Here is a 27,987-nt window from a genome sequence, read left to right as displayed (position 1 = left end):
GGGGGGGGGGGGGGGCGGTAAAGCCACGTTCTCCCCTCATGCACCGTAACAGCTTCTGTTTGAATGTCACAGTCAGGATGTGGATGAATCACACCCACTCTGCCTCTCCACAGAAGCGTGAATCATAACATGTCACGTGCGCACACACACACACACACACACACACATTCTTGTTTTCCTCGGCTTCCATCATGCAGAATGAATCACTTTAGAAGAGAAAGGAGGACCAGAAGGTTGGATGTTGACTAACGTTTCTCCTTCTCCTGCCTCAGCATTCATCAATTGAATCAAATCTCCCCAATGATCTTGCACTATTGTAAAAATATATAGCAGGTCACTTTCACGCTGCGTTTGAGGTCTTTGAAAGGTATTTATATGTCACAGGGGGAGGAGGGCGTGGGGGGGGGATAAAAGGTGTCCATCCCTGTGAAGTGACTCTTCCATACAGGAAATGTCAGCAGCTGTAAACGCGGATAAGAGATCCAGAATGTCATGAGCTTCAAAGAGGCTGGTGCCCACACACACACACACACACACACACACACACATAAACACACACACACGTGCGCCCAAACCATGAAGGATGCTGTCGCCGCCGGTAATTGCTACCTGTCAGTCACACTGACTCTCTAATGGCCACCGCGGTGACGTGAGCGCCAACGCGCTAGCGCCTCGGCCCTGCCCGTCAAACGAGACGGCGGCCACAGATCATGACGAGGGATTATCCCGTTGTGACAATAATCCCCACTTTTTTAACCCCCCCACCCCCCTCCTGCAGGGGCTGTAGTGAGCTGTGGACTGTTGGAGTCAGAATGCGACACTCTCAGCCTTGGCGTTTTTGTGTCCATGTTAGCATAATCCTACCATAAGGGTGGGGGGTTCCTGTACCAGTTTACAGTACGCTGCCCCCTTACAGGTTGAATGTGTAAGAAGTGGCTTGTTTTGTCCTGTGGTGGACCCTCGGCTAATTAGCAAGTTAGCAAATTTGTAGCGTTATCAACCTCTACGTGCGCTTTAAAATGCTGACTAAGCAGTTTCCTCCTTATTACATATTATACAACATTGGTTCTCTTTCTGTTGTGTTGACGGTGTGAGAATCAGGTTTTCCTTTCCACTTTTTCAAGCACTCCAAATCATTATTAAATTGGTATGTCATGAGTTTTCACATTTTAGGTTAATTTACCCCACCCCACCCCCCACCTGCAGGGGCTGTAGTGAGCTGTGGACTGTTGGAGTCAGAATGCAACACTCTCAGCCTTGGCGTTTTTGTGTCCATGTTAGCATAATCCTACCATAAGGGGGGGGTCCTGAACCAGTTTACGGTACCCTGCCCCCTTACAGGTTGAATGTGTAAGAAGTGGATAATATTGTCGTGTGGTGGACCCTCGGCAAATTAGCAAATTAGCTAATTAGAAAGTTAGCAAATTTGTAGCGTTATCAACCTCTATGTGCGCTTTAAAATGCTGACTAAGCAGTTTCCTTATTACATATTACAACATTGGTTCTCTTTCTGTTGTGATGACGGTGTGAGAATCAGGTTTTCCTTTCCACTTTTTCAAGCACTCCAAATCATTATTAAATTGGTATGTCATGAGTTTTCACATTTTAGGTTAATTTACCCCACCCCACCCCCCACCTGCAGGGGCTGTAGTGAGCTGTGGACTGTTGGAGTCAGAATGCGACACTCTCAGCCTTGGCGTTTTTGTGTCCATGTTAGCATAATCCTACCATAAGGGGAGCGGGGGGGGGGTTCCTGTACCAGTTTACAGTACGCTGCCCCCTTACAAGTTGAATGTGTAAGAAGTGGCTTGTTTTGTCGTGTGGTGGACCCTCGGCAAATTAGCAAATTAGCTAATTAGCAAGTTAGCAAATTTGTCGCAACCTCTACGTGCGCTTTAAAATGCTGACTAAGCAGTTTCCTCCTTATTACATATTATACAACATTGGTTCTCTTTCTGTTGTGTTGACGGTGTGAGAATCAGGTTTTCCTTTCCACTTTTTCAAGCACTCCAAATCATTATTAAATTGGTATGTCATGAGTTTTCACATTTTAGGTTAATTAACCCCCCCCCCCTCCCTTTAGAAGCCTCCCTTTAATGGACTGTGTTGGCCGCAGTTCGTCTAAAGCGCCGCGGTGCGTTCAGGGTCAGCGCTGACGTCACCGCAGGCCGTCTGGAGGCCCCGCTTGCATCGCCCGCCCCATCGGCCGGCATCGAGTCACGGCGGTGAGTCAGCGCTTTCGTCTCACGTTGCGCACGCAGCAAAGCCGCTGAGTCAGCCGAGCTTTGCTGCAAACCGCAAAGTGAAAAGGCCGAAGGAGAAAGAAACGTTAAACGGCGTGAAAAGTGAAAGAAGACACCATCTCCCCCCCCACCCCACCCACGAAGAGGGCAGAGGCGGTCAGCTTGACCTTCCTCCCGATTCCCGACAGGTCGGGAGCCGCCTGACAAATAACCGAAGGTAGAGCAATGCGGCGTGAAGCTCCTGAAAGGAGGATGTGAAGGAAGGAGCGCGAGTCCACCTTCCAGGCACGGCTGTGTTTTCAAGGCTAGTCGTCGCGTTTGAGTTTAAGGGCAAAAAAAAAAAAAAAAACGTAAAGCTCGCATTCAAAGTGTTGGCAGTTAGTAAGAAATGGTGGAATATTCCCTAAGATGCACTTGGATCATCTACAGTTGGTTACTGGGGGGGGGGGGGGCGATAAGAGTCCAGGCACATGGTTCTAGAGACTCTGCATGCAGGGATGAAGAGTCGGGGCGGGTCCAAAGGAGGTCCGGCTACTGGAAGTCTTTGGGACGATTCAGAAGTCTTTGTGCCCCCCCCCTCCCCCTCCCGTCGAGAACCACCATTTTAGATCCCCGCTCTCCTCTCCGCCGTCTTCCTCGTCTTCTTCATCAGACTTCGGGAGGAGGCGTGACAGGCTGGGGGCCGCCGTCCACCCTCACCACTGCAATGAAAATATAAAAAAATGTTATATTATGGGAATAATATTTAAAAAATATTAATATTTTTTTATAATATATTATATTATATAATAGATTTTTTAATATTTTTTTAAATATTAAAAAAATTACCAATTCTGACGAATATTCAGGAATTCACTCATATTTGTGTAATATGACTTTCCCCACAATATTATTATCTATATGCATTTTATTCACCAATCATGCGTCACTGTCACACCCAGTCACGCCCCAAAGTGCCTTCACTGACCTCGGGAATTTAGAAATACCGACCTAAATGACATTACTGACCCATAACCAATCTGTTATTTAAAAAAAAAAATAGCATTCCCTGTCAAATGGGAATATTGACCGGGGGGGGGGTAATTTGTGAGCATTCTGTGGCTTTCAGGGACACTTTGAGTCCTGGGGGGGGGGGGCGCTGTGCCATGTTGCAAGGCTGTTTTCAGACTGTCGAGGTGGGGAGTGGGGGGCAGGAAGCTGTTTTTCCCACAAACCTCTTAACCTGCTGGCAACTGAGCCAACGCCATGGAAACACCTCAGGAATGAAGCGTCGACCCCCCCCCCCCCCTTCCCAAAAAAAAAAAAAAAAAAAACAGCCTGGTGGGTGTTTATCAATGCATGCTTGTGCCAAAGAAGACTTGCAAAGACCTTTATTTTGAAGGCAGCTTTTGTCCACTTTCATTCGTCCTCTTTATCACACCTGCCCCCCCCATTTCCCCCCTCCTCCAAGTCGTCCCATTAAAGCCGACTCCCTGCAGTCTGTCCAATGAGGTCATAAAGCCAGAGTGCAATCATGGCTATGATGTCGCCACCATAACAATCGCCGTGGTCATAACAACGAGCATAGCGCCACGTTCAGGATCTCAGGATCAATAGACGCCGGGTGCCCTTAAATGCAACACTCCATCAAAGAAAAGCTTTGTAACGCACCGTTTCTTTCCCTTGTCTTTAAAATGGGAACATTCGGGAATCTCCAATTGGGCCGTGGAGACACAACATAGCTTCCAATTGGGCTCGGGGAGAATAAAACAAACAATGCAGTGCAGTAATGTTAAATTAAAGTACTACATCATGACCCCCCCCTCGTCCCCTGTCCCCCCCCCAATCCCCGCAACGTGGTTCCGCTTTTAGACCTTTTCATTATAGCGCTCTCCCTTTTAACATCAGCATTTAGTCTACGGCCCCTGCATGCTTTCATACTAATGGGATGGACGTTTCATTAAACGGCGGCCATGTTTGTTGTCGTGCGGCATCACACTCGTGATGTCGTGACTCATCCTCGTAACGGCGACGACGCACTTTGTTACGTGACTCAGCGACACTCAAAGGCCACGGCGCAACCAGCTGATGAGATCCGCTGCATAAATAACAGTTTGCTTTTACAAAGATAATCATTTTGATGGACCATGGGGGGCCCGTCATGTTCAAGCCCCCATTAAATTAGCACATTTTTTACCCCAAAAATGATGCTTTTCTCTGATGGGATGGACATATATGTAGGTGGGAGTACTTTAGGCGTGCCTAATGTTACGACCACTCTCGCCTGAGGTCAAATGTAGGACAAAGATGAGTGTTGTTGAAATTTTAAAGGCACTGAATTAATATTGTATGCGGCAGGGAGAGAGGGGGGGTTGCTTCTGTTTAATGGAGACGAGGCTGCTACCCCCCCTCGCCCCCCCCACTGATGACTCATGTGGGGGAATACCTTGTATGCACACATCAAGGTGTTTGCTCGATTCCCTCCTTTTCCACTGCAGCCTCTATTATTTTTATGAGGAGTTAAGTCCGGCACACACCGACACGGCGACCCTGCAAGACTTCCACAACCGCAGCAGCGTGGGAGTTTTTTTTTTTTTAATGGCTTCCACTCACGCTAACGCCAATTAGCATGTGCTAAACACCACGGCCTGCGTCCCGTCGCCTGACACCCGCTAATGAGGCGCTCGGCTCAGGAGGATTAGGACGACGCGCATTATCGTAAACGAAGCGAGGCCGGCTGAGCTGCTTGGGATGAAAAGATCATATTCATGAGGATCTTTGGTGGCTGATCTTTTATCAGCTATTGTGGGACAAAGCATGGGAGCTCCGCTGATGAATGGGCTGACAGATAACTGTAAAGAGATACCCGAGTGCTGCCAGCACAGGGGAGTTGTGGTGCATGGAGAAATAATTATAAAGCTAGACGAGTGGTGCAGATTGTGGCGGCGGGGAACATGAATGCCAAGATGTACTGTGATATTTTGTGCATGAGCATGAGTGCATGCATCACTGTGCATGAGTGCTGGTTGCAGAGTTGCGGTTCATAGAGAAATAATTATAAAGCTAGACGAGCGATGCAGATTGTGGCGGAGGAGAACATGAATGCCAAGATGTACTGTGATATTTTGTGCATGAGTGCATGCATGAGTGCTGGTTGCGGAGTTGCGGTTCTTAGAGAAATAATTATAAAGCTAGACGAGTAGTGCAGATTGTGGCGGAGGGGAACATGAATGCGAAGATGTACTGTGACATTATATGCATGAGCATGAGTGCATGCATCACTGTGCATGAGTGCTGGTTGCAGAGTTGCGGTTCATAGAGAAATAATTATAAAGCTAGACGAGTGGTGCAGATTGTGGCAGAGGGGAACATAAATGCCAAGATGTACTGTGATATTTTGTGCATGACTGCATGCATGAGTGCTGGTTGCGGAGTTGCGGTTCATAGAGAAATAATTATAAAGCTAGACGAGTGGTGCAGATTGTGGCGGAGGGAAACATGAATGCCAAGATGTACTATGATATTTTGTGCATGAGCATGAGTGCATGCATCACTGTGCATGAGTGCTGGTTGCGGAGTTGCGGTTCATAGAGAAATAATTATAAAGCTAGACGAGTGGTGCAGATTGTGGCGGAGGGGAACGTGAATGCCAAGATGTACTGTGATATTTTGTGCATGAGTGCATGCATGAGTGCTGGTTGCGGAGTTGCGGTTCATAGAGAAATAATTATAAAGCTAGACGAGTGGTGCAGATTGTGGCAGAGGGGAACATAAATGCCAAGATGTACTGTGATATTTTGTGCATGACTGCATGCATGAGTGCTGGTTGCGGAGTTGCGGTTCATAGAGAAATAATTATAAAGCTAGACGAGTGGTGCAGATTGTGGCGGAGGGGAACGTGAATGCCAAGATGTACTGTGACATTATGTGACATGAGCATGAGTGCATGCATCACTGTGCATGAGTGCTGGTTGCGGAGTTGCGGTTCATTGAAAACCTGAGTTCCGACATTCAAACTGATTAGTGAGATAATTGCCTAATTGCCTACAGTCAAACACGGTGGCAGTGGTGGTGTCACATCTTGGGGCTGCACGAGTGCACTGTGTACAGTGGATAGCTTGATTAGCAGTACAAATGTACTACCTCTGAATATTAGTCACCATACTGCTGTTATTTCCTAAACAGCTGGCAACTCTACCAAGTGTGAATCTTACTCTCAATGAACCGCAGCTCTACCTGTGCTGGCGGCACTCGTGTAGCCCCAGACCGTGACAACTGTAGGCACACTGTACCGAGGTGTCCGTATTTGTGTCCCACCTATCTGTTCCTGTGTGCGCGAGCGTGGGGGCGCGGCCTGGATGTCGGCCTGAGCCTGTTGTTGTTCCTGAAGACTCTGACTGTCCACCGAGATGCCGCTGTCGCTGTGCAGCTTCTCGCCCTCGGGCGTCACCGTCTGGTTGTGTGTCGCCTCCGCCGCCGCCGCTGCTGCCGCCGCCGCACGATTGTTAGCCGCCTGTTTGTTCTGCTTGCAGCTGTTCCACCTGTGGGAGAAATAAGAATACTTTTCTATTGTCATATCTTCTCAGGTTTGTTATGGTGGACTGTCAAGGAGCCATATTGTGACGAGGAGCCATATTTTGGGTCTGGTAGGGGTCCAAAACAGGCAAATAATACAGTGAGTCAAACGTAATTTAATAAGATTCTTTCACATCGAAGCGGCAAAGAGCTGTTTATTTGCGCTGTGTGCGGTGTTGTTGCAGCCATGGCAACCGTTCTCCTCACAATGCGGGTCATTTTTGTAACAAAATGAATAAATTGGGCGCGCCTTGTATATAGGAAGCGTGTGACGTGTTGTTTTAGGGATCTAATCATGTTCATGTGAGGCTTGTTTTTGCCTGCGGCCATTTGCTTTTCCTTGTGCTTGTAATGTGTTTATGATGAAAAACATACAATATGTGTGTGGTGCTGATGTTTGTGTGAATGGGTTCAATGTGGGAAGTGTGTGTGTGTGTGTGTGTGTGTGTGTGTGTATACATCTGGTTGTCTTCACAAGGACTCCAGTAAAATTAACACAATCAAATGTTTGGGTTGACTGCTAATAAATGTGTTGGCTCTGCATTAAATAGTCATCATACTTTAGGAATATTGCACCCCGCCCCCACCTGGCTCATAAAAGGAACACTCGAGTCCCCCTACCCCCAGATTCCAATCAACGTCTCTAACGGCCCTTCAAATGTGTTTGCGATGCTACTCGTGTGTGCGTGTGACCTCTCTAATGCGTTTAGTGTCGTGTCGGGTTTTTGTGTTAAAACTGAAAGGCTGATTCTGGGTCAGATCCTGCAGCCTGAGGCTACATTAGTCACCCGCCTGGTTGCCACTGACCTCTTCAGAACAAGGCACACCCCCAGGCCCACCAGCGCCACGGCCGCCAGGACGGAGCAGGAGATGGGGATGAGGTTCTCGTTGAGGCCACGGCCGAGAAAGCGCGGCGAGCCGGCGCTGGACGTGGTGGTTTCGTCAAGCGGCGGCGGGTCGGAGCCGTCGGGGAGGAAGTAGTTGGTGTAGACGGGGGACATGGGCTCCGTTTCGGAGGAGGTGGATGGGAAGTAGGTGGGCAGCAGAGGGTCTGCAAGATGAGAAGGAGGCGTGAGGTGGAAGATCAAACTGATGCAACGAATTAAAATTAAAATTAAAATTAAAATTAAAATTAAAATTAAAATTAAAATTAAAATTAAAATTAAAATTAAAATTAAAATTAAAATTAAAATTAAAATTAAAATTAAAATTAAAATTAAAATTAAATGCAAATACAATTAAATGCAAATACAATTAAATGCAAATACAATTAAATGCAAATACAATTAAATGCAAATACAATTAAATGCAAATACAATTAAATGCAAATACAATTCAAATTCAAATTAAATTCAAATTCAAATTAAATTCAAATTCAAATTAAATTCAAATTCAAATTAAATTCAAATTTAAATTACAATTAAATTCAAATTAAATTCACATTAAAATTACAATTAAGTGCAAATTAAATTAATTACAAATTAAAAAAACAATTTTTTTAGGCAGGAAGTGAACAAATGTAACAGTTACTGACTAAAAAGTTACTGACTAAAAATACCAGATGAAGGTGTAGGACTTAATAAGCTTTGCTTCTTCCTACTCCTTTTGAACATGTGGAACTGGAAACCGATTATGGGATGCATTCAATTGTAATCTGATGCATGTTCAAATGAAATTAAACCATTACCAAAACCCGTTTATGACCTTCTAAATAAGTTTTTCTCTATTAGAGCCCTGTAGACATGAAATAGCACCCCTACAGTCACTTTTACACTTGTATTACCCAATATAGTACAGTATAGAACTCTTCCCTGGGGAGACATCCTCTCAATGTGGAGGAGAATCGAGTCTACTCAGTTTTTCCCGGATGACGGTGCTTCTCATAACGTTACGTTGCGCCTCCTCCTGCGCCTGCTAGCTCAACAACTTGAGGTTATTATGAATCACGCTATGTGACGTTCCTGGAATGTAATGCATGTCTTTTCAAGAGGTCCATAGAAGGGAATGCTGGAGTATTCCTGGTATTCCCAAAACCACAAGAAGATTAGACTTTTCTTGAGATGAAACATTGTAGTATCTTCAACGAGGGACTTTTTGGCAGCACATTAATGCCAGCTGTTTTGGAGTTCTGGTTCTGATGTTGGACAAAGGAAGTGTTTCTCAACATGCCCCCCCCCCCCTCCCCCACCACACACACACACACACTCTGGTGTGTGATTGCAGCATGACATTAAGGGCCTATGGATCCATAGATGGTCCAAATGGAGTGGGGTGGGAGTGGGAGGGGGGGGGGGGGGGGTCATCATTTGAGCTACTGGATGAGTCTGGTTCCTGTCATCTCAGCGTCGGGAGAGAAGAGTCATTTCATAAATTGTTCCGCTTTTTTTTTTTTTTTTTCAGCCACTCAATTAATGACCGGCCGCAGTTTCCACAGTCCCGCAGCTCATCCAGTGTTCAAGTCCACTGCAGCAGAGCTGTCAGCTTGCTGGTGATTCCTTCCCCTTTAGGGCTCCGTCCTGCCAGAACCCTCCAGAACACGGAGTGGAGAATATGCAGCGGCGTGTCATTCCCAGCAGAGCGTCAGAGCTGCTCCTCATTAGCTCTGAGCCGGAGTGAGCGCGATTAACCCCGTGGAAACCCCCCCCGAGGCTTCCTTCAAAGCCAACGAGTGTGACGTTCCGACCCCAACTCCTGACAGGTCGTTCCGCTTTACCGCTTTTTGGATCGATAGCGCGAGGCCCATTTAAATGAAATAAAGTTGAGTTTTATTCTGAAAATACAAACCCTGTTTCATCCATTAAAGGAGGTGTGGCTTTCTCCATCCTAGCGTCCATTAGAGACGTTCATGTCAAACCAAATTAGGCAACATTCCCAGCTGTCTTGGGGCCAGAGGCGGGGTACACCCTGGACTGGTGGCCAGCCAATCACAGGGCACATATAGACAAACAACCATTCACACTCACATTCATACCTATGGACAATTTGGAGTCGCTAATTAACCTAGCATGTTTTTTTTTGGAATGTGGGAGGAAACCGGAGTACCCGGAGAAAACCCACGCATGCACGGGGAGAACATGCAAACTCCACACAGAGATGGTCCGAGGGTGGAATTGAACCCTGGTCTCCTAGCTGTGAGGTCTGCGCGCTAACCACTCTTTGGAATACATGCTAGCATGCGCTTTGACGCAGATACCCTCAACATGTTATGATCATGAGACAAATGGTCAGTGATTTATGGACAATTTGTCGCTAAGTCCCGCCCCCGTGCACCTGCAAAGATGTTTTGCTTGGTGGCGGCCATGTTTTTCAACCATTCATTCATTTTCTACCGCTTTTCCTCACAAGGGTTGCGGGGGGTGCTGGAGCCTATCCTAGATGTCTTTGGGCGAGAGGCGGGGTCCACCCTGGACTGGTGGCCAGCCAATCACAGGGCACATATAGACAAACAACCATTCACACTCACATTCATACCTATGGACAATTTGGAGTCGCTAATTAACCTAGCATGTTTTTTTTGGGAATGTGGGAGGAAATCGGAGTACGGGGAGAACATGCAAACTCCACACGGAGATGGCCCGAGGGTGGAATTGAACCCTGGTCTCCTAGCTGTGAGGTCTGCGCCGGTTAACGGGTTGTACTTAACTTTGGAATACATGCTAGCATACGCAGATGTTATGATCATGAGACAAATGGTCAGTGATTTATGGACCATTTGTCGCTAAGTCCCGCCCCCGTGCACATGCTAAGATGTTTTGGTTGGTGGCGGCCATGTTTTTCTACCAATCTTGCTCAAATTTTGTGCGTGTCGCTCCACTTAAGACGTGTACCACATTTGGTGGTGATTCGACTAACCCACCCTGTCGTGTGCAGCATTTCCGGGTTGGAATTGCACCGTGGGGGTGTCGTCATGTTTTCACATGACTCTAGTACAGGGGTGGGCAAACTACGGCCCGGGGGCCACATCCGGCCCGCCAAGTGTTTGAATACGGCCCGCCCAATCTTTCCAAAGTATTTAATTTAAACTCAACATACAACCTGGCATCATGGCCTGAGCCAACCTTTTGATGGTTTTATCAATTTCGTTGTTTGACATGGTCTGTTCTTTACAAAGTGCTCCTGAAAAAAGGGACACAAGCACATAATAATAATAAAAATTAAAATAATAATTATTATATTATCATTATAACTATTATTCATTCATTCATTTTCTACCGCTTTTTCCTCACGAGGGTCGCGGGGGGTGCTGGAGCCTATCCCAGCTGTCTTCGGGCGAGAGGCGGGGTACACCCTGGACTGGACGCCAGCCAATCACAGGGCTGTCTATAACTATTATGATTATTATATTTATTATATTAATGGTAATTATTATATTAATTATATATAATAATATTGTTATATTTGCATATTTTACATAATAATAATATAATAATAATTATTTTAATTTTATTTTAATTATTATAATATTTTATTATTTTTAAAATATTTAAATATAAATATAAAATAATAAATAATAATAGCAGATTGCATGACAATTTTACAGATACAATAATACCAGGTGGACTGTTACGTGTAAAATATATAGTCCCCCCCCCCCCCCCCCCCGGACATTTTGTTATATCAATGCGGCCCGCGAGTCAAAAAGTTTGCCCACCCCTGCTCTAGTATCAAGCCTTGGTGGAGGTCTTGAGTGTATTTTTAGTCCTGGTGGTGTCACATGAAGCACCAATGGGCTGATTCTCCATTGGATCCTGATGTTTGTTGGCCTCGCTAACAAACAATGGATGCTAAAATGTGCACTTGGTTAAGTGTCCTGTGATGTGGTCACCAGTGTCATCTGTCTTCTCTTGTGTTTTCTTCTCACGCTGCGATATTTACACACGGAAATACACCCTTGAGCAGACCGTGGGGGGGCACCAATGGACAGTTGCCCATGTGGACGTGGAGAAAAAAAACAGAAAGTGTTTTCTGGCGGTGACGGGGCATTCCTTCTTCCTCCGGCGGAGAGGATCGCTTTACCGAAAATGTGCGAGAATATCTTTCACAGACAGAACGGCACTGCTCAGGAATCATGCGCGCTTTCTATTTAAAGCCGCGCTATTGATCGGGAGCCGCCGAAAAGGAACACGCCGTGTGACCTTTTCCTGCGGCGTGTAGTCGGGTTTCCTCCGCTCTGCCGTACATCATCCCGCTAATGCACGGGGCGATTAGCTAAGCAAAGCTAGCCTCGCAAATGGAATAAAGTGGAACTTGGACTTGTGTTAAATGTGTTTAGCTGCCTTTTTCTACTCGGCGCTTCCATGCGCCTTCGACGATACGATAAAAGGCTGTTCCGGGATGTTGGCGTTCATTTCATTGGGAGAGGAATAACAGGCAATGTTTTAAATAGGGATGACAAATTAAAGCATTAATTGCAATTAATTAATTAGTTCCCACTCTTTGTGTGGAGTTTGCATGTTCTCCCCGTGCATGCGTGGGTTTTCTCCGGTTTCCTCCCACATTCCAAAAACATGCTAGGTTAATTAGCGACTCCAAATTTTCTCCAAATCGACGCCAAAATTATGAATGAGAGTGTGAATGGTTGTTTGTCTATATGTGCCCTGTGATTGGCTGGCCACCAGTCCAGGGTGTACCCCGCCTCACGCCCGAAGACTGCTGGGATAGGCTCCAGGACCCCCCACGACCCTCGTGAGGATAAGCAGTAGAAAATGAATGAATGAATGAATAATAGTGGGGGGATTTTAATCATGTTTACAATTTTTTTTTTCCATTGGTGAGGGCAAGGTGAGGAGCGGAGAGTCGTTTTTATTATACAGTAAACCTCGGATATATCGGATTCAATTGTTCCCACTGGTTTTGTCCGATATAAGCGAAATCCGTTATATGCGTAATACCGGAAAATGTCCGTTTTACGCATATATCGGATTTATATCCGGTATATGCGTAAATGGGATTTTATCCGTTATAAAAAGGCACTTCCTTGACTATGTTTCCAATGTACCTGGACGCGCAGGCAACGCTGCAAACGCTGCAAATGACGTCGTATAGCGGCCTGTCACGATTCGGCGAATCGGAGCGCCACGATGCGGCCATCCGATATATGCCAGGGAAGTTTAATGGAAATGCATTGGAACGGGACTGGAGATTTTGTCCGAAATAGGCGAAATCCGTTATAAAAAATCCGATATATGCAATGAATTTTTATTGGAAATACATTACAGAAAAATCGGTTCTTTTTTTTATTTGTCGGTTGTGAGCGAATTTCCGATATATCCGAGGTTTACTGTATATCTTCCAAAATATTATTATGAATTTAACTGAAAATGCCTCAAAGTGAGGTTGATGAATCAAGAATCAATCGAGATTAGATCAATTAATCACCAATGATTAATTAGTGATTAGTAATTTGCATTAGTGAAGATTTTTACACCTTTTTAACTGCATTACAAAGTGTAAAAATAAGTTAACCACTGCTAATAGGAATGCATGAATATAATAAGAGTTATGATGACTGCTAAATGTGATAAATATATAATAATATAATATAATATATAATATATCTTCTTACATATAGAAGTGTCAAATGACGTGCGGTGACGCTGCTTTCAATAAGTGCGTTTTCTTCATGTAACTTCCTGTCTACACAAAAAGCAACCTTAAAGTCGCGTTTTTGCCCCCAAATGTCAAACACGGGAATCGTACCACCTTAGAGGTTCTGGACCTCAGAGATTGTGACTGTCGTCCCGTAGTCCAGCACGAGACGCCTTAATAGCGGCTTTCCATGCGATGATGACCGAAATAGCCGCATTCCTCCGCGGCCTCGCTGGCGCTGCTTTTCCAAATTGACTGGTCTTTGGTGGCTTTGAAACAAAACCCAGCTTAGCCCAGCGAGGGAGCGCCGCGCGTTTATAAGCGGGGTGTGGACGGGAGGTCTTTTGTGGCGGCGGTCCACGTCTCCTCGCCCGCTTCGCCGATGAGACCAGCAACAATGACGTCTTTATCAGCGGCGAGAACACTCTCCCCTCTGTGGCTCATCAGGAGCATCCTACCAGGGAGTCGGGGAGGCGCTCTTTCTTTCCGGTGGGGTGTCGGGGGACTGGGCGAGGGGGTGGGGGGTGTTTTCTGGGGGTGCTGATGAACAGAGAAGCTGCTGTCAAGTTTTCTAATTAGCTGTGGTCATTGAATGGATGCCCGCCAACGGGAGGAGGGGAGAGAGAGTCCTGGCAAGAAAAGAACACCTGCTGGCGGTGGGAGCGTGGACAAAAGTATTGAGACACGCCTCCGTCTCCATCGCTCCATCGCTTCATCGGTCCATCACATGATTACGGCTCAAACGTTATGGCAGCACTTCAGGGAAGACCAAGCAAAGTTGGTTACGAGTTTGGTGCGGAAGAATGAGGGCAGGCCCAACATTAGTGACCTCTGAAGCCCCCACAGACACACCCCAACGGTGTGTCCAAAGTGCGGCCCCTGGGCCATTTGGAGCCTGTGACTGTTTTGGAATTGGCTCTAAAAATATAACAAAACTAAAAAAAAAAAAATGCAAAAATGGGAAAAAACCAGTAATTTTCCAAGAATTAAGTCAAAATATTAAGAGAAAAATGTTGTTAAATGTCCTAATAAAAAAACTTAAAATAAAATATTTTTATATATTTTATATTATATATTTTTATCTATTTTTTATATTATATATATTTTTAAATTATATATTTTTATATTTTTTTATATTATATATTTTTATCTATTTTTTATATTATATATATTTTTAAATTATATATTTTTATATTTTTTTATATTATATATTTTTATATATTTTTTATATTATATATTTATATATATATTATATTATATATTTTTATATACATTTTGTATTATATATTTTTATATATTTATATATATTTTATATATAAAATATACAAATGATTTTTCATCTATATCCTAAAGCTGAGATGTAAAAGTATCAAAGTGGCCAAGTTGCATCCTTCACTGTGCGGCCCTCCAAGAATGAAACATTCCCTTAATTTTCCACTTCCTGTTGCCGTCCCGATACTTTTGCCAGCGCCTGCCTCTCCTGAGCCTCCACGATAGATCGTCGGTCCTCATAACGTGTTTGTGTGGCGGAAGTAGCCGCGTTGAGTGTGTTGATAGAGGTCACTCAGCGAAACGCGAGCCCCGGTCCCAGGGCTCCCATGACGCCAATCGATCCATCATCGTCACGGAATTGCTTCAGAGCGCCATCCTCCTCGCCCTCATCCTTGGCTATGCTGTGATTGACAGCTGCAAGGATGCTCCGTCCGCCTCTTCGTCTGTCGTCCATTTTAAAGTGTGATAGTCTTTTTAACCAATTTGAAAGTGTCTCCATCTTGTATTGGAAGCACGTTAGCCTCCATTCTGTAGCGTGTTTTTAGCTGGGTACAAACGCTTGAATTCCGAGTTGTTCCGTAATTCCATCCCAGAGTAGAACTCCATAGCGTCCACTTTGAAGATGATTGGATGCCCCGTGGGCCTGATTTCATTTACGACTTGCACTGTGGTCCTTTTCCTCTTCGTCTTGGTGGGAGAGCAGCGCCGTCAGTCATTCTCCGGTCGTCTTTGACCCCTTTTTCACGCTAAAAGCCAGCCACTTCCTGCCATCTGAAGAGACGACCTCTGACCTCCGTGCTTTCCGTCCGACACAGATATCTTATTCAGATGTGAGGACACGCGTAAACGTCGTATACGATGTTTGCTCATCCTCGGATTTATCGCCAGCAGTCTGAGGGACGTTTGCTCCTTGTTTGGATCATATTATTTTTCATATTTATTCAATTTTACATGTTATTATTACATAGAATCATCATCTAATCTTACAGTTATAGTGTAAAAGTAATAGGGGGTACTTACTGTGGCAGACAGAGTCGCTAGTGGGGGTGCAATGAGCCAGCTGGATCTCGGTCTCGTCGTCACAGATGGTGCAAGGCAGGCAGGGGTCCAGGGAGCTCTCGCGGTCCGAGAAGGTGTAGTCCACGCACTCCTCGCACACGGTGTCGTGGTCGTGCTCGCAGTGCGCAAACACGCCCTGGCCGGCGGGGCACACGGTGCACGGCTCGCAGCGGCCCGACACGCCGTTGAAGTAGAAGTTGTAGCGGCACACGCAGATGGCGTCGTTGGAGTCCGTGCAGGGCGTCTCCATGCGCATGAGGCCCGTGCACTCCGTGCAGGGTTGGCACTCCTCCGTGTGGCTGTAGTTCTCGGAGAAGGTCTCGCCTGGAGAGCAAGGATGGAGGGCAACCGTTTTTGGGTTTTTTTCTTTTTCAAAATATTTATCCATAATATTTTGAATTTATGCTTGTAACGTAACTTTTTCCACAACCTAACTTTCCAAAAATTGTAACTTTATTCATGGTTTTGTTTGTTTTTCTGAGTATTATGACTTATGCTACGAAAATTATATTTTTGTCCTATTATGACACTATTGTCATTAATTACATTTTTCCTCAATATTTTATTTATTTATTTCTTCGCAAATAAATATTTCCATAATATTTTGACTTTATGCTTGTAACATAACTTTTTCTGCAACCTAACTTTCCAAAAATGTTCATGGTTTTGTTTGATGATATTTTTGTCATATTATGACACGATTGTCGTTAATTCCAACATTTTTCCTCAATATTTTATTTATTTCTTTGCTCATCTATTTCCATAATATTTTTACTTTATGCTTGTAACATAACGTTTTCTGCAACCTAACTTTCCAACAAAAAATTTAACTTTATTTATGGTTTTGTTTGTTTCTCCCGAATATTATGACTTATGCTACTAAAATTTTATTTTTGTCATATTATGACACTATTGTCGTTAATTACAACATTTTTCCTCAATATTTTATTCATTTATTTCTTCGCAAATCTATTTCCATAATATTTTGACTTTATCCTCGTAATGGAACTTTTTTCGCAACCTAACTTTCCAAAAATTTCAACTTTATTCATGGTTTTGTTTGTTTTTCTCGAATATTATGACTTATGCTACTAAAATCATATTTTTGTCATATTATGACACTATTGTCGTTAATTACAACATTTTTCCTCAATATTTTATTCATTTATTTCTTCGCAAATCTATTTCCATAATATTTTGACTTTATCCTCGTAATGGAACTTTTTTCGCAACCTAACTTTCCAAAAATTTCAACTTTATTCATGGTTTTGTTTGTTTTTCTCGAATATTATGACTTATGCTACTAAAATCATATTTTTGTCATATTATGACACTATTGTTGTTAATTACAACATTTTTCCTCAATATTTTATTCATGTTATGTTAAACAAAATTGCTGATTTCCTTTGATTTGGGGACCTTATTGAGTGCACATCGTAAAACGGAAGGACTGATCCACCATTCCGAACGTCTGTGATGATATGAGTGAGTAGAGTCGTTTCCCTGCTACGTTTGTTTGAGGTAGCGGATGGCGGATGGCGGCTGTTGGCGGAGGAGATAAACATCAACTCTAATGGTATTAAGAGTGTTTATCGCTCTTTCATTAGGGCAGGAGGACGCATTGATCCACTCACCCCGACATCACGCAGCTCTTGTTTGACGAGCGAGTCAAAGGCTAGGCGATTATATCGATCCGCCATGTGTTTGCAAAGCCTTAAATACCAGGCGGGCGCTCGGTCGGGCGCTCGGTGGTGTTGTTGTCGTCGTCGTGTAAGAACTGGCTTTTATTGTTGCGTACATAAGCTGACTCCGCTGGGAGTCATTGAATGCCCCAGAAGTCCAGCTTCGGAGAGTTGATGTTTGCCGGATCCTTCCTAATCCTCCAAATCAAGGAATCAGTCAATGAGCGGGTGGACCCCCCCCCTCCTGCTTTTGAAAGGCCCTCGCTGTGTTCCCGGTGCACAAAGCGAGCTCCATAAAGGCATTCTTGCAGTCCACTGACAACTAAAACCTCTTCTACTCGGCCTGGAGTTCTAAAATGACAATCATTCGTCACCTCAAACGGTTCAGGGAGTCCTATTTTAGAAGCGCTATTGATTTTTTTTTTTAAAAAGCTTATACGTGGCAACATAAAGAGACTAATTACCGCCTGCTGCTTTTCATCGGCTCGCCCGACTGAGAGGTTCACGCCTGCAAGAAATAACCTCCCTTGATTGTCGCACACGGGCTCCAGTGGACCCCCACGACCCCTACGACCCTGTCGGGATAAGCAGCCATACAGGATGGATGCTGGTTTACTCTAATGGTGGACCTTATTTGTAACATGCTTAACTGTGGGACCAGTGAAAAACATCACGTTTGCACTTATACACAATACAGCATGTCCGAAAAGGAGTAGGAAGAACCCGAGTTTATTTAATCCTATAATAGAATTATGATGTGTATTTAGGATTCCTTATTCATGAAGGCAATATTTTAAATAGTCTTTTTAACATTAGAGACCTCAATACATTAAATAGCACCCCTATAGTCACCTTTCTCACTCATTAGTAACGGGTATCTTGTGAAATTAAAATGTAAAAAAATGTCTTATTCAGAAATTTTATTTATTTATTTTAGAAATTTATTCAGAAATATTCTTATTAAAATGTGAAAAAAATTCTTATTCAGAAAACAGTACAACATGTCCGAAAAGGAGTAGGAAGAACCCGAGTTTATTTAATCCTATAATAGAATTATGATGTGTATTTAGGATTCCTTATTCATGAAGGCAATATTTTAAATAGTCTTTTTAACATTAGAGACCTCAATACATTAAATAGCACCCCTATAGTCACCTTTCTCACTCATTAGTAACGGGTATCTTGTGAAATTAAAATGTGAAAAAAATTCTTATTCAGAAATTTTATTTATTTATTTTAGAAATTTATTCAGAAATATTCTTATTAAAATGTGAAAAAAACTGAAAACAGTACAACATGTCCGAAAAGGAGTAGGAAGAACCCGAGTTTATTTAATCCTATAATAGAATTATGATGAGTGTATTTAGGATTCCTTATTTATGAAGGCAATATTTTAAATAGTCTTTTTAACATTAGAGACCTCAATACATTAAATAGCACCCCTATAGTCGCCTTTCTCACTCATTAGTACGGGTATCTTGTGAAATTAAAATGTAAAAAAATGTCTTATTCAGAAATTTTATTTATTTATTTTAGAAATTTATTCAGAAATATTCTTATTAAAATGTGAAAAAAATTCTTATTCAGAAAACAGTACAACATGTCCGAAAAGGAGTAGGAAGAACCTGAGTTTATTTAATCCTATAATAGAATTATGATGTGTATTTAGGATTCCTTATTCATGAAGGCAATATTTTAAATAGTCTTTTTAACATTAGAGACCTCAATACATTAAATAGCACCCCTATAGTCACCGTTCTCACTCATTAGTACGGGTATCTTGTGAAATTAAAATGTGAAAAAATGTCTTATTCAGAAATTTTATTTATTTATTTTAGAAATTTATTCAGAAATATTCTTATTAAAATGTGAAAAAAAAATTCTTATTCAGAAAACAGTACAACATGTCCGAAAAGGAGTAGGAAGAACCCGAGTTTATTTAATCCTATAATAGAATTATGATGAGTGTATTTAGGATTCCTTATTTATGAAGTCCTTATTTAAATAGTCTTTTTAACATTAGAGACCTCAATACATTAAATAGCACCCCTATAGTCACCTTTCTCACTCATTAGTACGGGTATCTTGTGAAATTAAAATTTCTTATTCAGAAAAAAACTGTCTCGTGGGCACAAGGTGTGGGGGTATTTATTTTTTTAATGTCTAAAATATATCCAGAGAGGTCACAGTAAAAATATATTAGTTTGCTATTATAAGATCTGCTGGTTATATTTATATTGGTATCGGTTATTCAATGGGATCAGATGGCAAGAAAGCCAATATCTAATAAAACTTAAAACCGCTAGCCAAACTTGGGCCGCATGTTGGACACCCTTGTTCATAACGTGTTTGAATTTGCGCTTCCAGGCAGCAGCAGCAGTGCAGTAAATCAGCGGTGTGTGTAACAGTCGTAATAACGTGTGAATGTGTCAGCCTGCACATGCGCCTGTCAAGTTGATTAACAGCATTTAGGGGGTGTAGCGCCCCCCCCGCCCCCGGTTCACCTACCACCCGCTCCCGCAGCTATGTTGTAGCACATGTTGGCACCCAGCGAGGCCGCTAACACCTTGTGAACTGCGCCGATGTTTCCAAGTCTGGGATCGTTTTACATGCTCAGGTAGGAAACAAGGAAAGGGAAAGAAACCGGAATAATCAGGAGCAGGGTGGTCCGGAAAGGTGTTACGGAAGTGTTGTTTACGGCGTGGAGCGGACCACACACCTTATATTGATAAGTGACACCAATCCAAGGAACAAGTGATGGAATTCCTGAAAAAAAAAGCGATAAGGAGGGAAGACCCTTTCACCCGTTAGCGTCATCAATAATGCAGCCTTGAGGATTCTCCCAATTTCCTCTTTATGTTTGAAGCTTTTAGTTTGCGTTTGGACATTCCAACCTTTGTGCTGAGCGTGCAAAAATGCCCTTTTAAGCATAACGCTGTAACACTGCAATCAGCAATGCATTATGGTCCTTTAACCCTTAGATGCATGAGTGACTGGACCCTACAGTCAAGTCAAAAATGACCCATATTAGAATCAATGCGTTTTTATGCCAATTTTGCCATTTTGGTTAGGAATAATCATTTTTATGATATTTAGTATTATTTTTAGGGCCACACGAGAATGATTTCATGTTAGAAACATCTTAATTTTTCACTTTTTTCCATCTTAGAAAAAGAAAATGACCCCTACAACAATAGAAAATGTAAGGATCCATTGTGTGTTGCATAAAGATAAGTTAAAAATGTGAACGGCATGATATCAAAAATATGTTTTTTGAGGAATACCTAGAATATGAAATGATAAAAAATGTTCATTATGAAGATATTTCAAGAAAACAACCTGACCGGGTCATTTTTGACCCGCTTATGGAACGTTTGGGGTAGTAACACAAAAACAAAAAATTCTTAAAATGTATAAAAGATAAGTTAAAAATGTGAACGGCATGATATCAAAAATATGTTTTTTGAGGAATACCTGGAATATGAAATAACAATTTTTCATTACGAAGATATTTCAAGAAAACAACCTGACCGGGTCATTTTTGACCCACTTATGGAAGGTTGGGGTAGTAACACAAAAACAAAAATTTCTTAAAATGTATCAAAGATAAGTTAAAAATGTGAACAGCATGATCTCAAAAACATGTTTTTTGAGGAATACCTAGAATATGAAATGATAAAAAATTTTCATTATGAAGATATTTCAAGAAAACAACCTGACCGGGTCATTTTTGACCCACTTATGGAAGGTTGGGGTAGTAACACAAAAACAAAAAAATCTTAAAATGTTTAAAACATAAGTTAAAAATGTGAACGGCATGATATCAAAAATATGTTTTTTGAGGAATACCTAGAATATGAAATGATAAAAAATTTTCATTATGAAGATATTTCAAGAAAACAACCTGACCGGGTCATTTTTGACCCACTTATACATCTAAGGGTTAAGAAAGTTTTCATGGTCTTAAAAACTGTGTGCCTCATGCTGCTGAGGAGTTCAAGTGCACTCCGTATTTGTAGTTGTAATGTCTGAGACAAATCTGTGCTTTTTCTCCTTTTGTTTTTTTGTCCGGCCTTTTGGAACGGATCAAGGATGAAAGCAGAGGTTCCACTCTAATTGCTGTCTCTCTCTCTTTTACTGCCCCCGGTGGCGTTCGCTCATCCGTGAGGACCAGACTTGGAGGTTCAAGACCAGCCCTCATACTTGGACACTCCCGACCCCCGGTTTAAGTGTGGTCCATTTTCGTGGATGCAATCGCTCCTCCCACCAGTTGAACCGGTTGCATACGGGGCAGTGTGAACGCCGACCACCAGGGGCACTGCAGAGGCAGGGTGGATACTACCAGAGCCCCAAAGAAGTACTATAAGGGTATAAAGGGTGTTCTTCTATTTCGTCTTCTTGACCCCCCTTCCACTCTGCCCTTGAAGCTCTTAATCGCCACACTGACATGTCAGCTTTTTTCCAGAACGGCTAACACAGCCTAGCATGGTGGGGGTTGGAGTGGGGGGGCGACGAGGAGACGAGGCTGATGAATATTTCAACAGCGCTGACGCTGCCGCTTGATGAGCAGTGTGATTGGGGGGGGCGTCTAGTGGGTTTCACCGACAGGAAGTGGGAATGATGTGCGGTAAGCAAAGATTCACCCGTGAAACAGGAAATGGATGTTGGCCACTTTGCAGGTCATCAATGATTTAGCCGTGCACTTCAACGACACGCTCAGGTGAGGTCGGCGGGACGGGGGGGGGGGGTCATCTCGGCGTGCAAACCGGAAATTGGATGTAACCTCCCGGGGGGTGCGAGCGCTTAATTGCTGCAGTAAGTAGTGTTCGTGCACGGCGCCGATACCGTAATTATTGACTACGCGGTTTAATTAGCGGCAGCAGATTGAGTTGCGTTCATGTACCACTATGCATGATGGATGACGAGCAGGCCCTGCCCTCGGGTGCCAGGCTCTCTCATAGCTTTTTCTCGGCTAACACAGCCGGTGAGTCATCACAGCAGGGAAGAGGAGGAGGAGGATGAAGAAGAGGAGGAGGAAGAAGAGGGATCCGGAGAGAGAAATAAGAGCGTTCTGCCCGAAAGGGGATTTCAAAAGAAAGCAGGAGAACAAACAAAACATCATCGACTACGATTTACAGCCCCCAACAAAGCCAAACGATGCACTCGTGGTTTTAGAATAAAGACCAGACTGTTCAATGTGGACAGCCAGGTGGATGTCTTTCATTTTACCCAGGAGGGAAATTCTAAAGAATTTACTGCGTAGGTCAAAAGTGTTTGCATGGCTACTGACCAGCAGCAAAGAAAAAAACACACATTACTGTTCTATGAATGTTAAAATTACCATACATCATTAGTAAGTCTTGTTAGACTTGCAGTGACATATTTTTAATATAGCTGCATTATAACGATCTTAATTCCAATCTTTTTTTTTTTTTTTTTTACATATCCTGACGTCAGTAATTTAGTCAGGCACCTTGAAGGACAGCCGTGGGTCCTAATTGGAATCCTTTGACCAGGAAGTTGGTTCGGTGCTTCGACTACTGATGTCTTGATGACAATGTAAGTGATAAAAAAAGCCGCTATTTTTTATATTTTTGTTACTCTTTTGTTTAGCCTTTTGTTATTTGTATCGTAACTTTAACAATGACAGTGTTTTATTAAAGCAGCAGCAGCTGCTCGGCTGCTAGCCAAGCTAATGCTAACCTAGCTAGTACACTGTACACACCCACCTTGGCCCAAACGTATTTGGACATTTTTGTCTGTGTACATCACTACAATAGATATGGAATCAAAGTACTTTCTATTTTATTGAAGTGTAGCTTCCATTTAAGTGTTTTTTGTGAAGGATATATCCATATCAAAAGTATTCGGACAAAATGGTGGTGTATAAAACGACAGTACATTTTGTCCCAATACTTTTGGGCCTGTTTGTTTCGCTTCACTTCAGTGTATTAAGACGTTATTATTATTATTCATTTCAAATACTGTGTTTATTGAAATTAATCATATGTTCATACATTGTATTAAAATGTCATAGGGTTTTTTTCGTGAATTTAATTTATTACCCAAATTATGATCCTGTGCTTATGTAGAAATTGAATTTGTATTCTTTCCTGGCTTGCAGTAGTTTGACAAACCTTCTCATAAGAAGTCAGCCAAAGGAAGAAAAACATGCCAAAGTTTAAAGTCTGTTGTGGAAAAAGTTTTCAAGAATCTCTCATTCCTTTCAATTTAATAACATCCCTTGTGGTGAAATAAGAAACATCCAGCATTTTTGTTTTGTGTGTTTGTGTGTGTGTGTGTCAGAACACACATACACACACTGCCGCAACACTGCAGAGCATCCCACCACACAATTGGTCTTGTCATAATTGGACGAGCGGCGTATCGTTGACCTTTACTGGCCACTTAGCGCTGTGACAAAGAAGCCTTGGTCGCTTCTCTTCTGTCACAGTGTTGGCACGCGGCCCGGCTCGGCCCGGCTGCCTGCTTGCAGCACACTGAGGCGTGTCATGCGGTGTCAACAAAATGGAACCTTGCCTTATTTCCTCACGGTATGACTTGTTTCGGCCTTTGTGGGTTGAAACATTTAAATATATGCATGAAAAAAAGTCAATAATATAAGGAGTTCGTCCCCCTCGGGGACTGAAGGGGATTCATTTCTTCAGCGTGACATCAGAGCTGACGCGTGGCTGCGCTCGTTTGTTTGACTTTGAAAGTGTTTGCAACGGCAGTCACAAAGTCAGCGTGGTGACTGATGCAACAATGCACTTTTCTCATCATGCCGATGTTCTCCAAATATTCCCAAAGCTCAAAGTTACTTTGCGTTGAAATAAACTTTCTTGATGCTCATTCATTGACTAAAATTTGTGTCTTTTCCTCGCAGGTGTTGGACGTGACAATACAGCGGAGGTGTTGGAACTTGTTCCACGGATGGTCCCATACAGAGAAATCAGGCGGATGTGGTAGGCCATGTTGATATTTTTACAGTCATCTTGTTTATCTCGGTTAATTTGTTCCAGATTTCCATGGAGTAGCGTTTTGATTAGAGCCCTCAGGACACGAAACAACACCCCTATAGTCGCCTTTACATTTGTATTACCCAATATAGTAGATACTATATAATCAGTGGAAATATATACATATTCAACCGCCTTTAAATGACGATGCACTCGTGTTACCAAATATAGTAGACGGAGTAAGAGTAAACAAGCCACGTAAGACATAAAAACCTGAGTCGTGTCACAGTAAATGTGTTCCCCAGGGGATCTTGGTGAGGAGTCAAGTTCCTGTTTCACCAAACACTGACACCTAGTGGCCAATGTGAAATACAGTACATTTGTAATGCTTCTTATGCTTTGTTTGTACAGTGTTTTACCTCATTTAGTTAGATCAGTCATTGCTTAAATATTATTAAGCTATTGTGACATATTTTTTGAATTTTATTTTTTTTTAAAAAAAAATATATATATTGATCCTTACATGTTTGTATGTTGTATGTTTCCCATACGTTTTCCCCTACCTTCATTTATTTACTGCGTACAGTACAGTGAAACTCTGCTCCTTAACACACCTCCTATCTCAAACATGCTCTGCCAGAGAAGAAGACGTTGCAGGAGGGCTCAGTCGTGCCAGTTGAGCGATCATCAGACTCCTGCAGATGGTCTTTTTTTTTTTTTTTTTAAAGCCACCAACAACAAATCTAGCAACTTTTCCTGGTGTCATTGGATGACGAGCAGAGGTTCCTGCTGTGCCCCCCGACCCCCACCCCACCCCATCATCCAAAAGCACTTCCAGGGAGCTCCGTCTTGCTTGTGACATTAAAAAAAATCCCAAAAAGAAGCGACAGAAGTAAGTTCATTAGCATTTTTAAATGTCATGATTTTTCTACATGCGCCATGGCCATTTATGCAAATTAACTTGTCCTTAGGTACCAATTCATCATATTTTGGACAACTGTATGCGTCTAATTTAGTGGGAGAAAGGGCCTTTTCTGTTGCCAGTGCACAAAGCAGGCGCCATGAAGGCCTGCTTGGATGAGTGTTGTGCGGTAGAACTGGAAAACAGTCCCACAAGCAGCACAACTCCACATTTTGTTCACTTTTCCCTTCCCGTAGCCGTCCCAATACTTTTGTCCCTATGGCACACCAGCGGCAGTAAAACCAGCGGAACATCTGGGAGCAAAGGTTAAACGGTGAGAGGAGCAACGACTCACTGTCGAGGCACTGCGAGCAGACGGTCTGGGTGGCGCCGCACGGCCGGACCACGCCCTCCCCGGGGGGGCACTCCTTGCAGCACTCGCCGTCCTTGGTGTACTGGGCCGAGTCGCACGGAAGCTGCACCGCCCGCTCGCTCTTGGACGCCGCCGTCGTTAGCGTCACCTGGCGGCACGAGGGGGACACGCCCATGTCAGCGAATAGAAGAAGTAAAGATGAAGTACAGTGAAAAAAGATGGCTGTTGGCCGTACATCATCATCATCATCGTAAGTTGCCTGAGGAGTGGTCAAAACGTGTTTTGGCTTTTTCTTTAGCTTTTGTGTTAAGAGGAAATCTGGTTAGCCAATAAATCCTCACGTGTGCGTCCGATGGGGTCAAAGGTCGAATCAATACAAACATTTGAATGTTGCGTATGGATGTAAGAACTGTGTTGATTATTAATAGCAGCTGGTGCGAGATGGAAGGGGCCACAGGTTAAGTCCACTTCAGTGTCCTCCTCGCTTCCTTTCCACATCGACAACAAAGTAGTCACATGATCTGGCTAAGTCGTCCCGCTTTTGTATCCTCCCCGATTTCATGCTCAATTTGGGCCAGGTTTATTCTTCCCTAAATTGAATTGATGCGGCGTCATGGCCGCCCTTTAGGCCAGCTGTCACAACACAGCGCTTGGCAGCGCCACACGCTCCTCGGAAACAGCTGCCTCCGAGCTTCAATCCCGCCCGTCGTTCACCTGCACTTATCCTTTCATGAATAATATCCCGCTCTAGAGGTTCTGATCCGGAAGGGCCTGTCAGTGAGGAAAACGTCGACGAAAGAGGCGCATGTTGGAAGGAGAAACGCCCATTAAGCGCTGCACCCTGACTCCTCCCTAATTGCTCCCTTGTTGCAAGACAGCTGCCCACTTGGTGGCGAAGGCTACACACATGCTGTCAAATACTGGAGCGTGATTATTGCATCGTTATTGCTCTTCAACTTAATGCAGCATTGGTCCTACGGTATCCAATAGGTAGACACAATTCTAACCTATAGAAAGTGGTTTGATGGCGCTATCTGCAGGGGGAAAAGTGTGTTGCAGCTTTGGACCCAGCAGAGGGCGCTGTCTGTCAAGTCAAATCATTCAGCATTTTCTAACAGGAAGACCTTCTGACAAAATGTGGTGTACATATGTATAACTGAACGTACCTTACCGGATACTGTAGTAATCTAAGTCAATACATGAAAATGCAAATACAAGGCAGAAGAAGCGTTGTAAATGTGAATGTAGTACAGTGTTCTACATTGGCCACTAGGTGTCACTCAAGAAGGTGTCTATCTTCTATGTTGCTTATTCTCACATGGGCATGCTGGAGCCTATCCCAGCTGACTTTGGGCGAGAGGCGGGGTACTGGTGGCCAGTCCAGGGTGTAGACAACCAACTCTGAAAGTCTTCCATTTGTTAAGAGTGAATCCTACTCAATGGAAATGCACTTATTGGGATCGGGTCAGGATCCAAATAGCAGTGATAAGCTAGTGATTACTGTAATGTAAACAAATATGTTTACCAGTACTAAAACTTTCTATGGTTGCTTCATTATGTTGTTTTTTAATGTTTATTGAAAGTATTTACAATTTTTATATGAAAAAAATACCAAATACCAAAGTAATTGTTGATTACATTGATCATCTGTGAATGATCCATTAAATAAATATGTGCTTATGTTTATTCCAGATCATGTCAACTATGCTGAATGGCTCCCTTTTTAATGAAGACAAGTTGCAAGAAGACGAGTGAGTCATCATAACATCACGCCGTGTGTACGAACGCGCTTCATCATTCAAGAAAGTAGTGTTCATCTGAAATATTAATACAAGGCATGCATTGCAGTGTCGGTGCATCGCTTCTTCATGTATTATTACTGTGCATTATTATGCATAAGTCATGCCATGTAAGAAAGTACTTTGATGACTGGAGTTCAGTCCAGAAGAAGTCATTCAAGCGCCAAAAAAAAAAAAGATGATGAATAAAGTGCATACTTACAAGAGTGTACACTATCACAAGTGCCGGAAAGGAAGTCATCCTGGTAGTGAGGCTGCTGCTGCTGCTGGAGGAGGAGGAGGAGGAGTAGGCACCCACCACCCCCAAAAAAAGAAATTCCAAGAAGTGATAACAGGGAAAAGAAAGCTATGTTGAGGTTCTCATTTCCATCTCAAATGTTTGTTTTCTTGTCTTAATCACAGCAAGTCCACTGCAGCATCACGCCACCCAGCCGGGACCTCCTGGACTGGACTCGACCATGAAGACACAAGAGGAGGAGCAGGAGGAGGAGAGTGTCCTGTCCGATGTGAGGCTTGGAGGCAAGTGCAATGCAGAGGAGGAGGAGGAGGAGTGAGGG

At 43.2% G+C, this 27,987-nt stretch overlaps 1 protein-coding gene and 1 long non-coding RNA gene across 14 annotated transcripts in view; one reads left to right on the top strand and one right to left on the bottom strand.

Moving 5' to 3' along the window:
* LOC131103740 (uncharacterized) overlaps positions 1-27,950 on the top strand; it is a 204,716-nt gene extending 176,766 nt beyond the window's left edge. For 8 of the 13 annotated variants that reach the window (XR_009119665.1, XR_009119660.1, XR_009119657.1 and 5 more), the window contains 6 exons: positions 22,856-22,957; positions 24,285-24,363; positions 24,998-25,249; positions 25,329-25,881; positions 27,324-27,382; positions 27,833-27,950. This is a non-coding gene — a long non-coding RNA (uncharacterized LOC131103740). Of the gene's footprint in view, positions 1-22,855; positions 22,958-24,284; positions 24,364-24,997; positions 25,250-25,328; positions 25,882-27,323; positions 27,410-27,832 lie in introns of all 13 variants that reach the window. The other 5 variants (XR_009119655.1, XR_009119659.1, XR_009119666.1 and 2 more) reach the window with 5 other exon arrangements.
* On the bottom strand, positions 8-27,942 carry ngfra (nerve growth factor receptor a (TNFR superfamily, member 16)). The gene is made up of 6 exons (XM_058050234.1): positions 27,633-27,942; positions 25,614-25,779; positions 15,678-16,040; positions 7,605-7,848; positions 6,540-6,763; positions 8-2,944 (listed from the first exon to the last, which is right to left on the bottom strand). The coding sequence occupies exons 1-6, from the start codon at positions 27,669-27,671 to the stop codon at positions 2,892-2,894; spliced, it is 1,089 nt and encodes a 362-aa protein (XP_057906217.1). The 5' UTR covers positions 27,672-27,942; the 3' UTR covers positions 8-2,891.
* Positions 27,951-27,987: the final 37 nt, after the last annotated feature.

Source organism: Doryrhamphus excisus, chromosome 15, assembly GCF_030265055.1.
Source record: "Doryrhamphus excisus isolate RoL2022-K1 chromosome 15, RoL_Dexc_1.0, whole genome shotgun sequence".
Lineage (NCBI taxonomy): Eukaryota > Metazoa > Chordata > Actinopteri > Syngnathiformes > Syngnathidae > Doryrhamphus > Doryrhamphus excisus.
The sequence above is the reverse complement of the archived record's forward strand: the minus strand, read 5'-3'. Positions and strand labels throughout refer to the sequence as shown.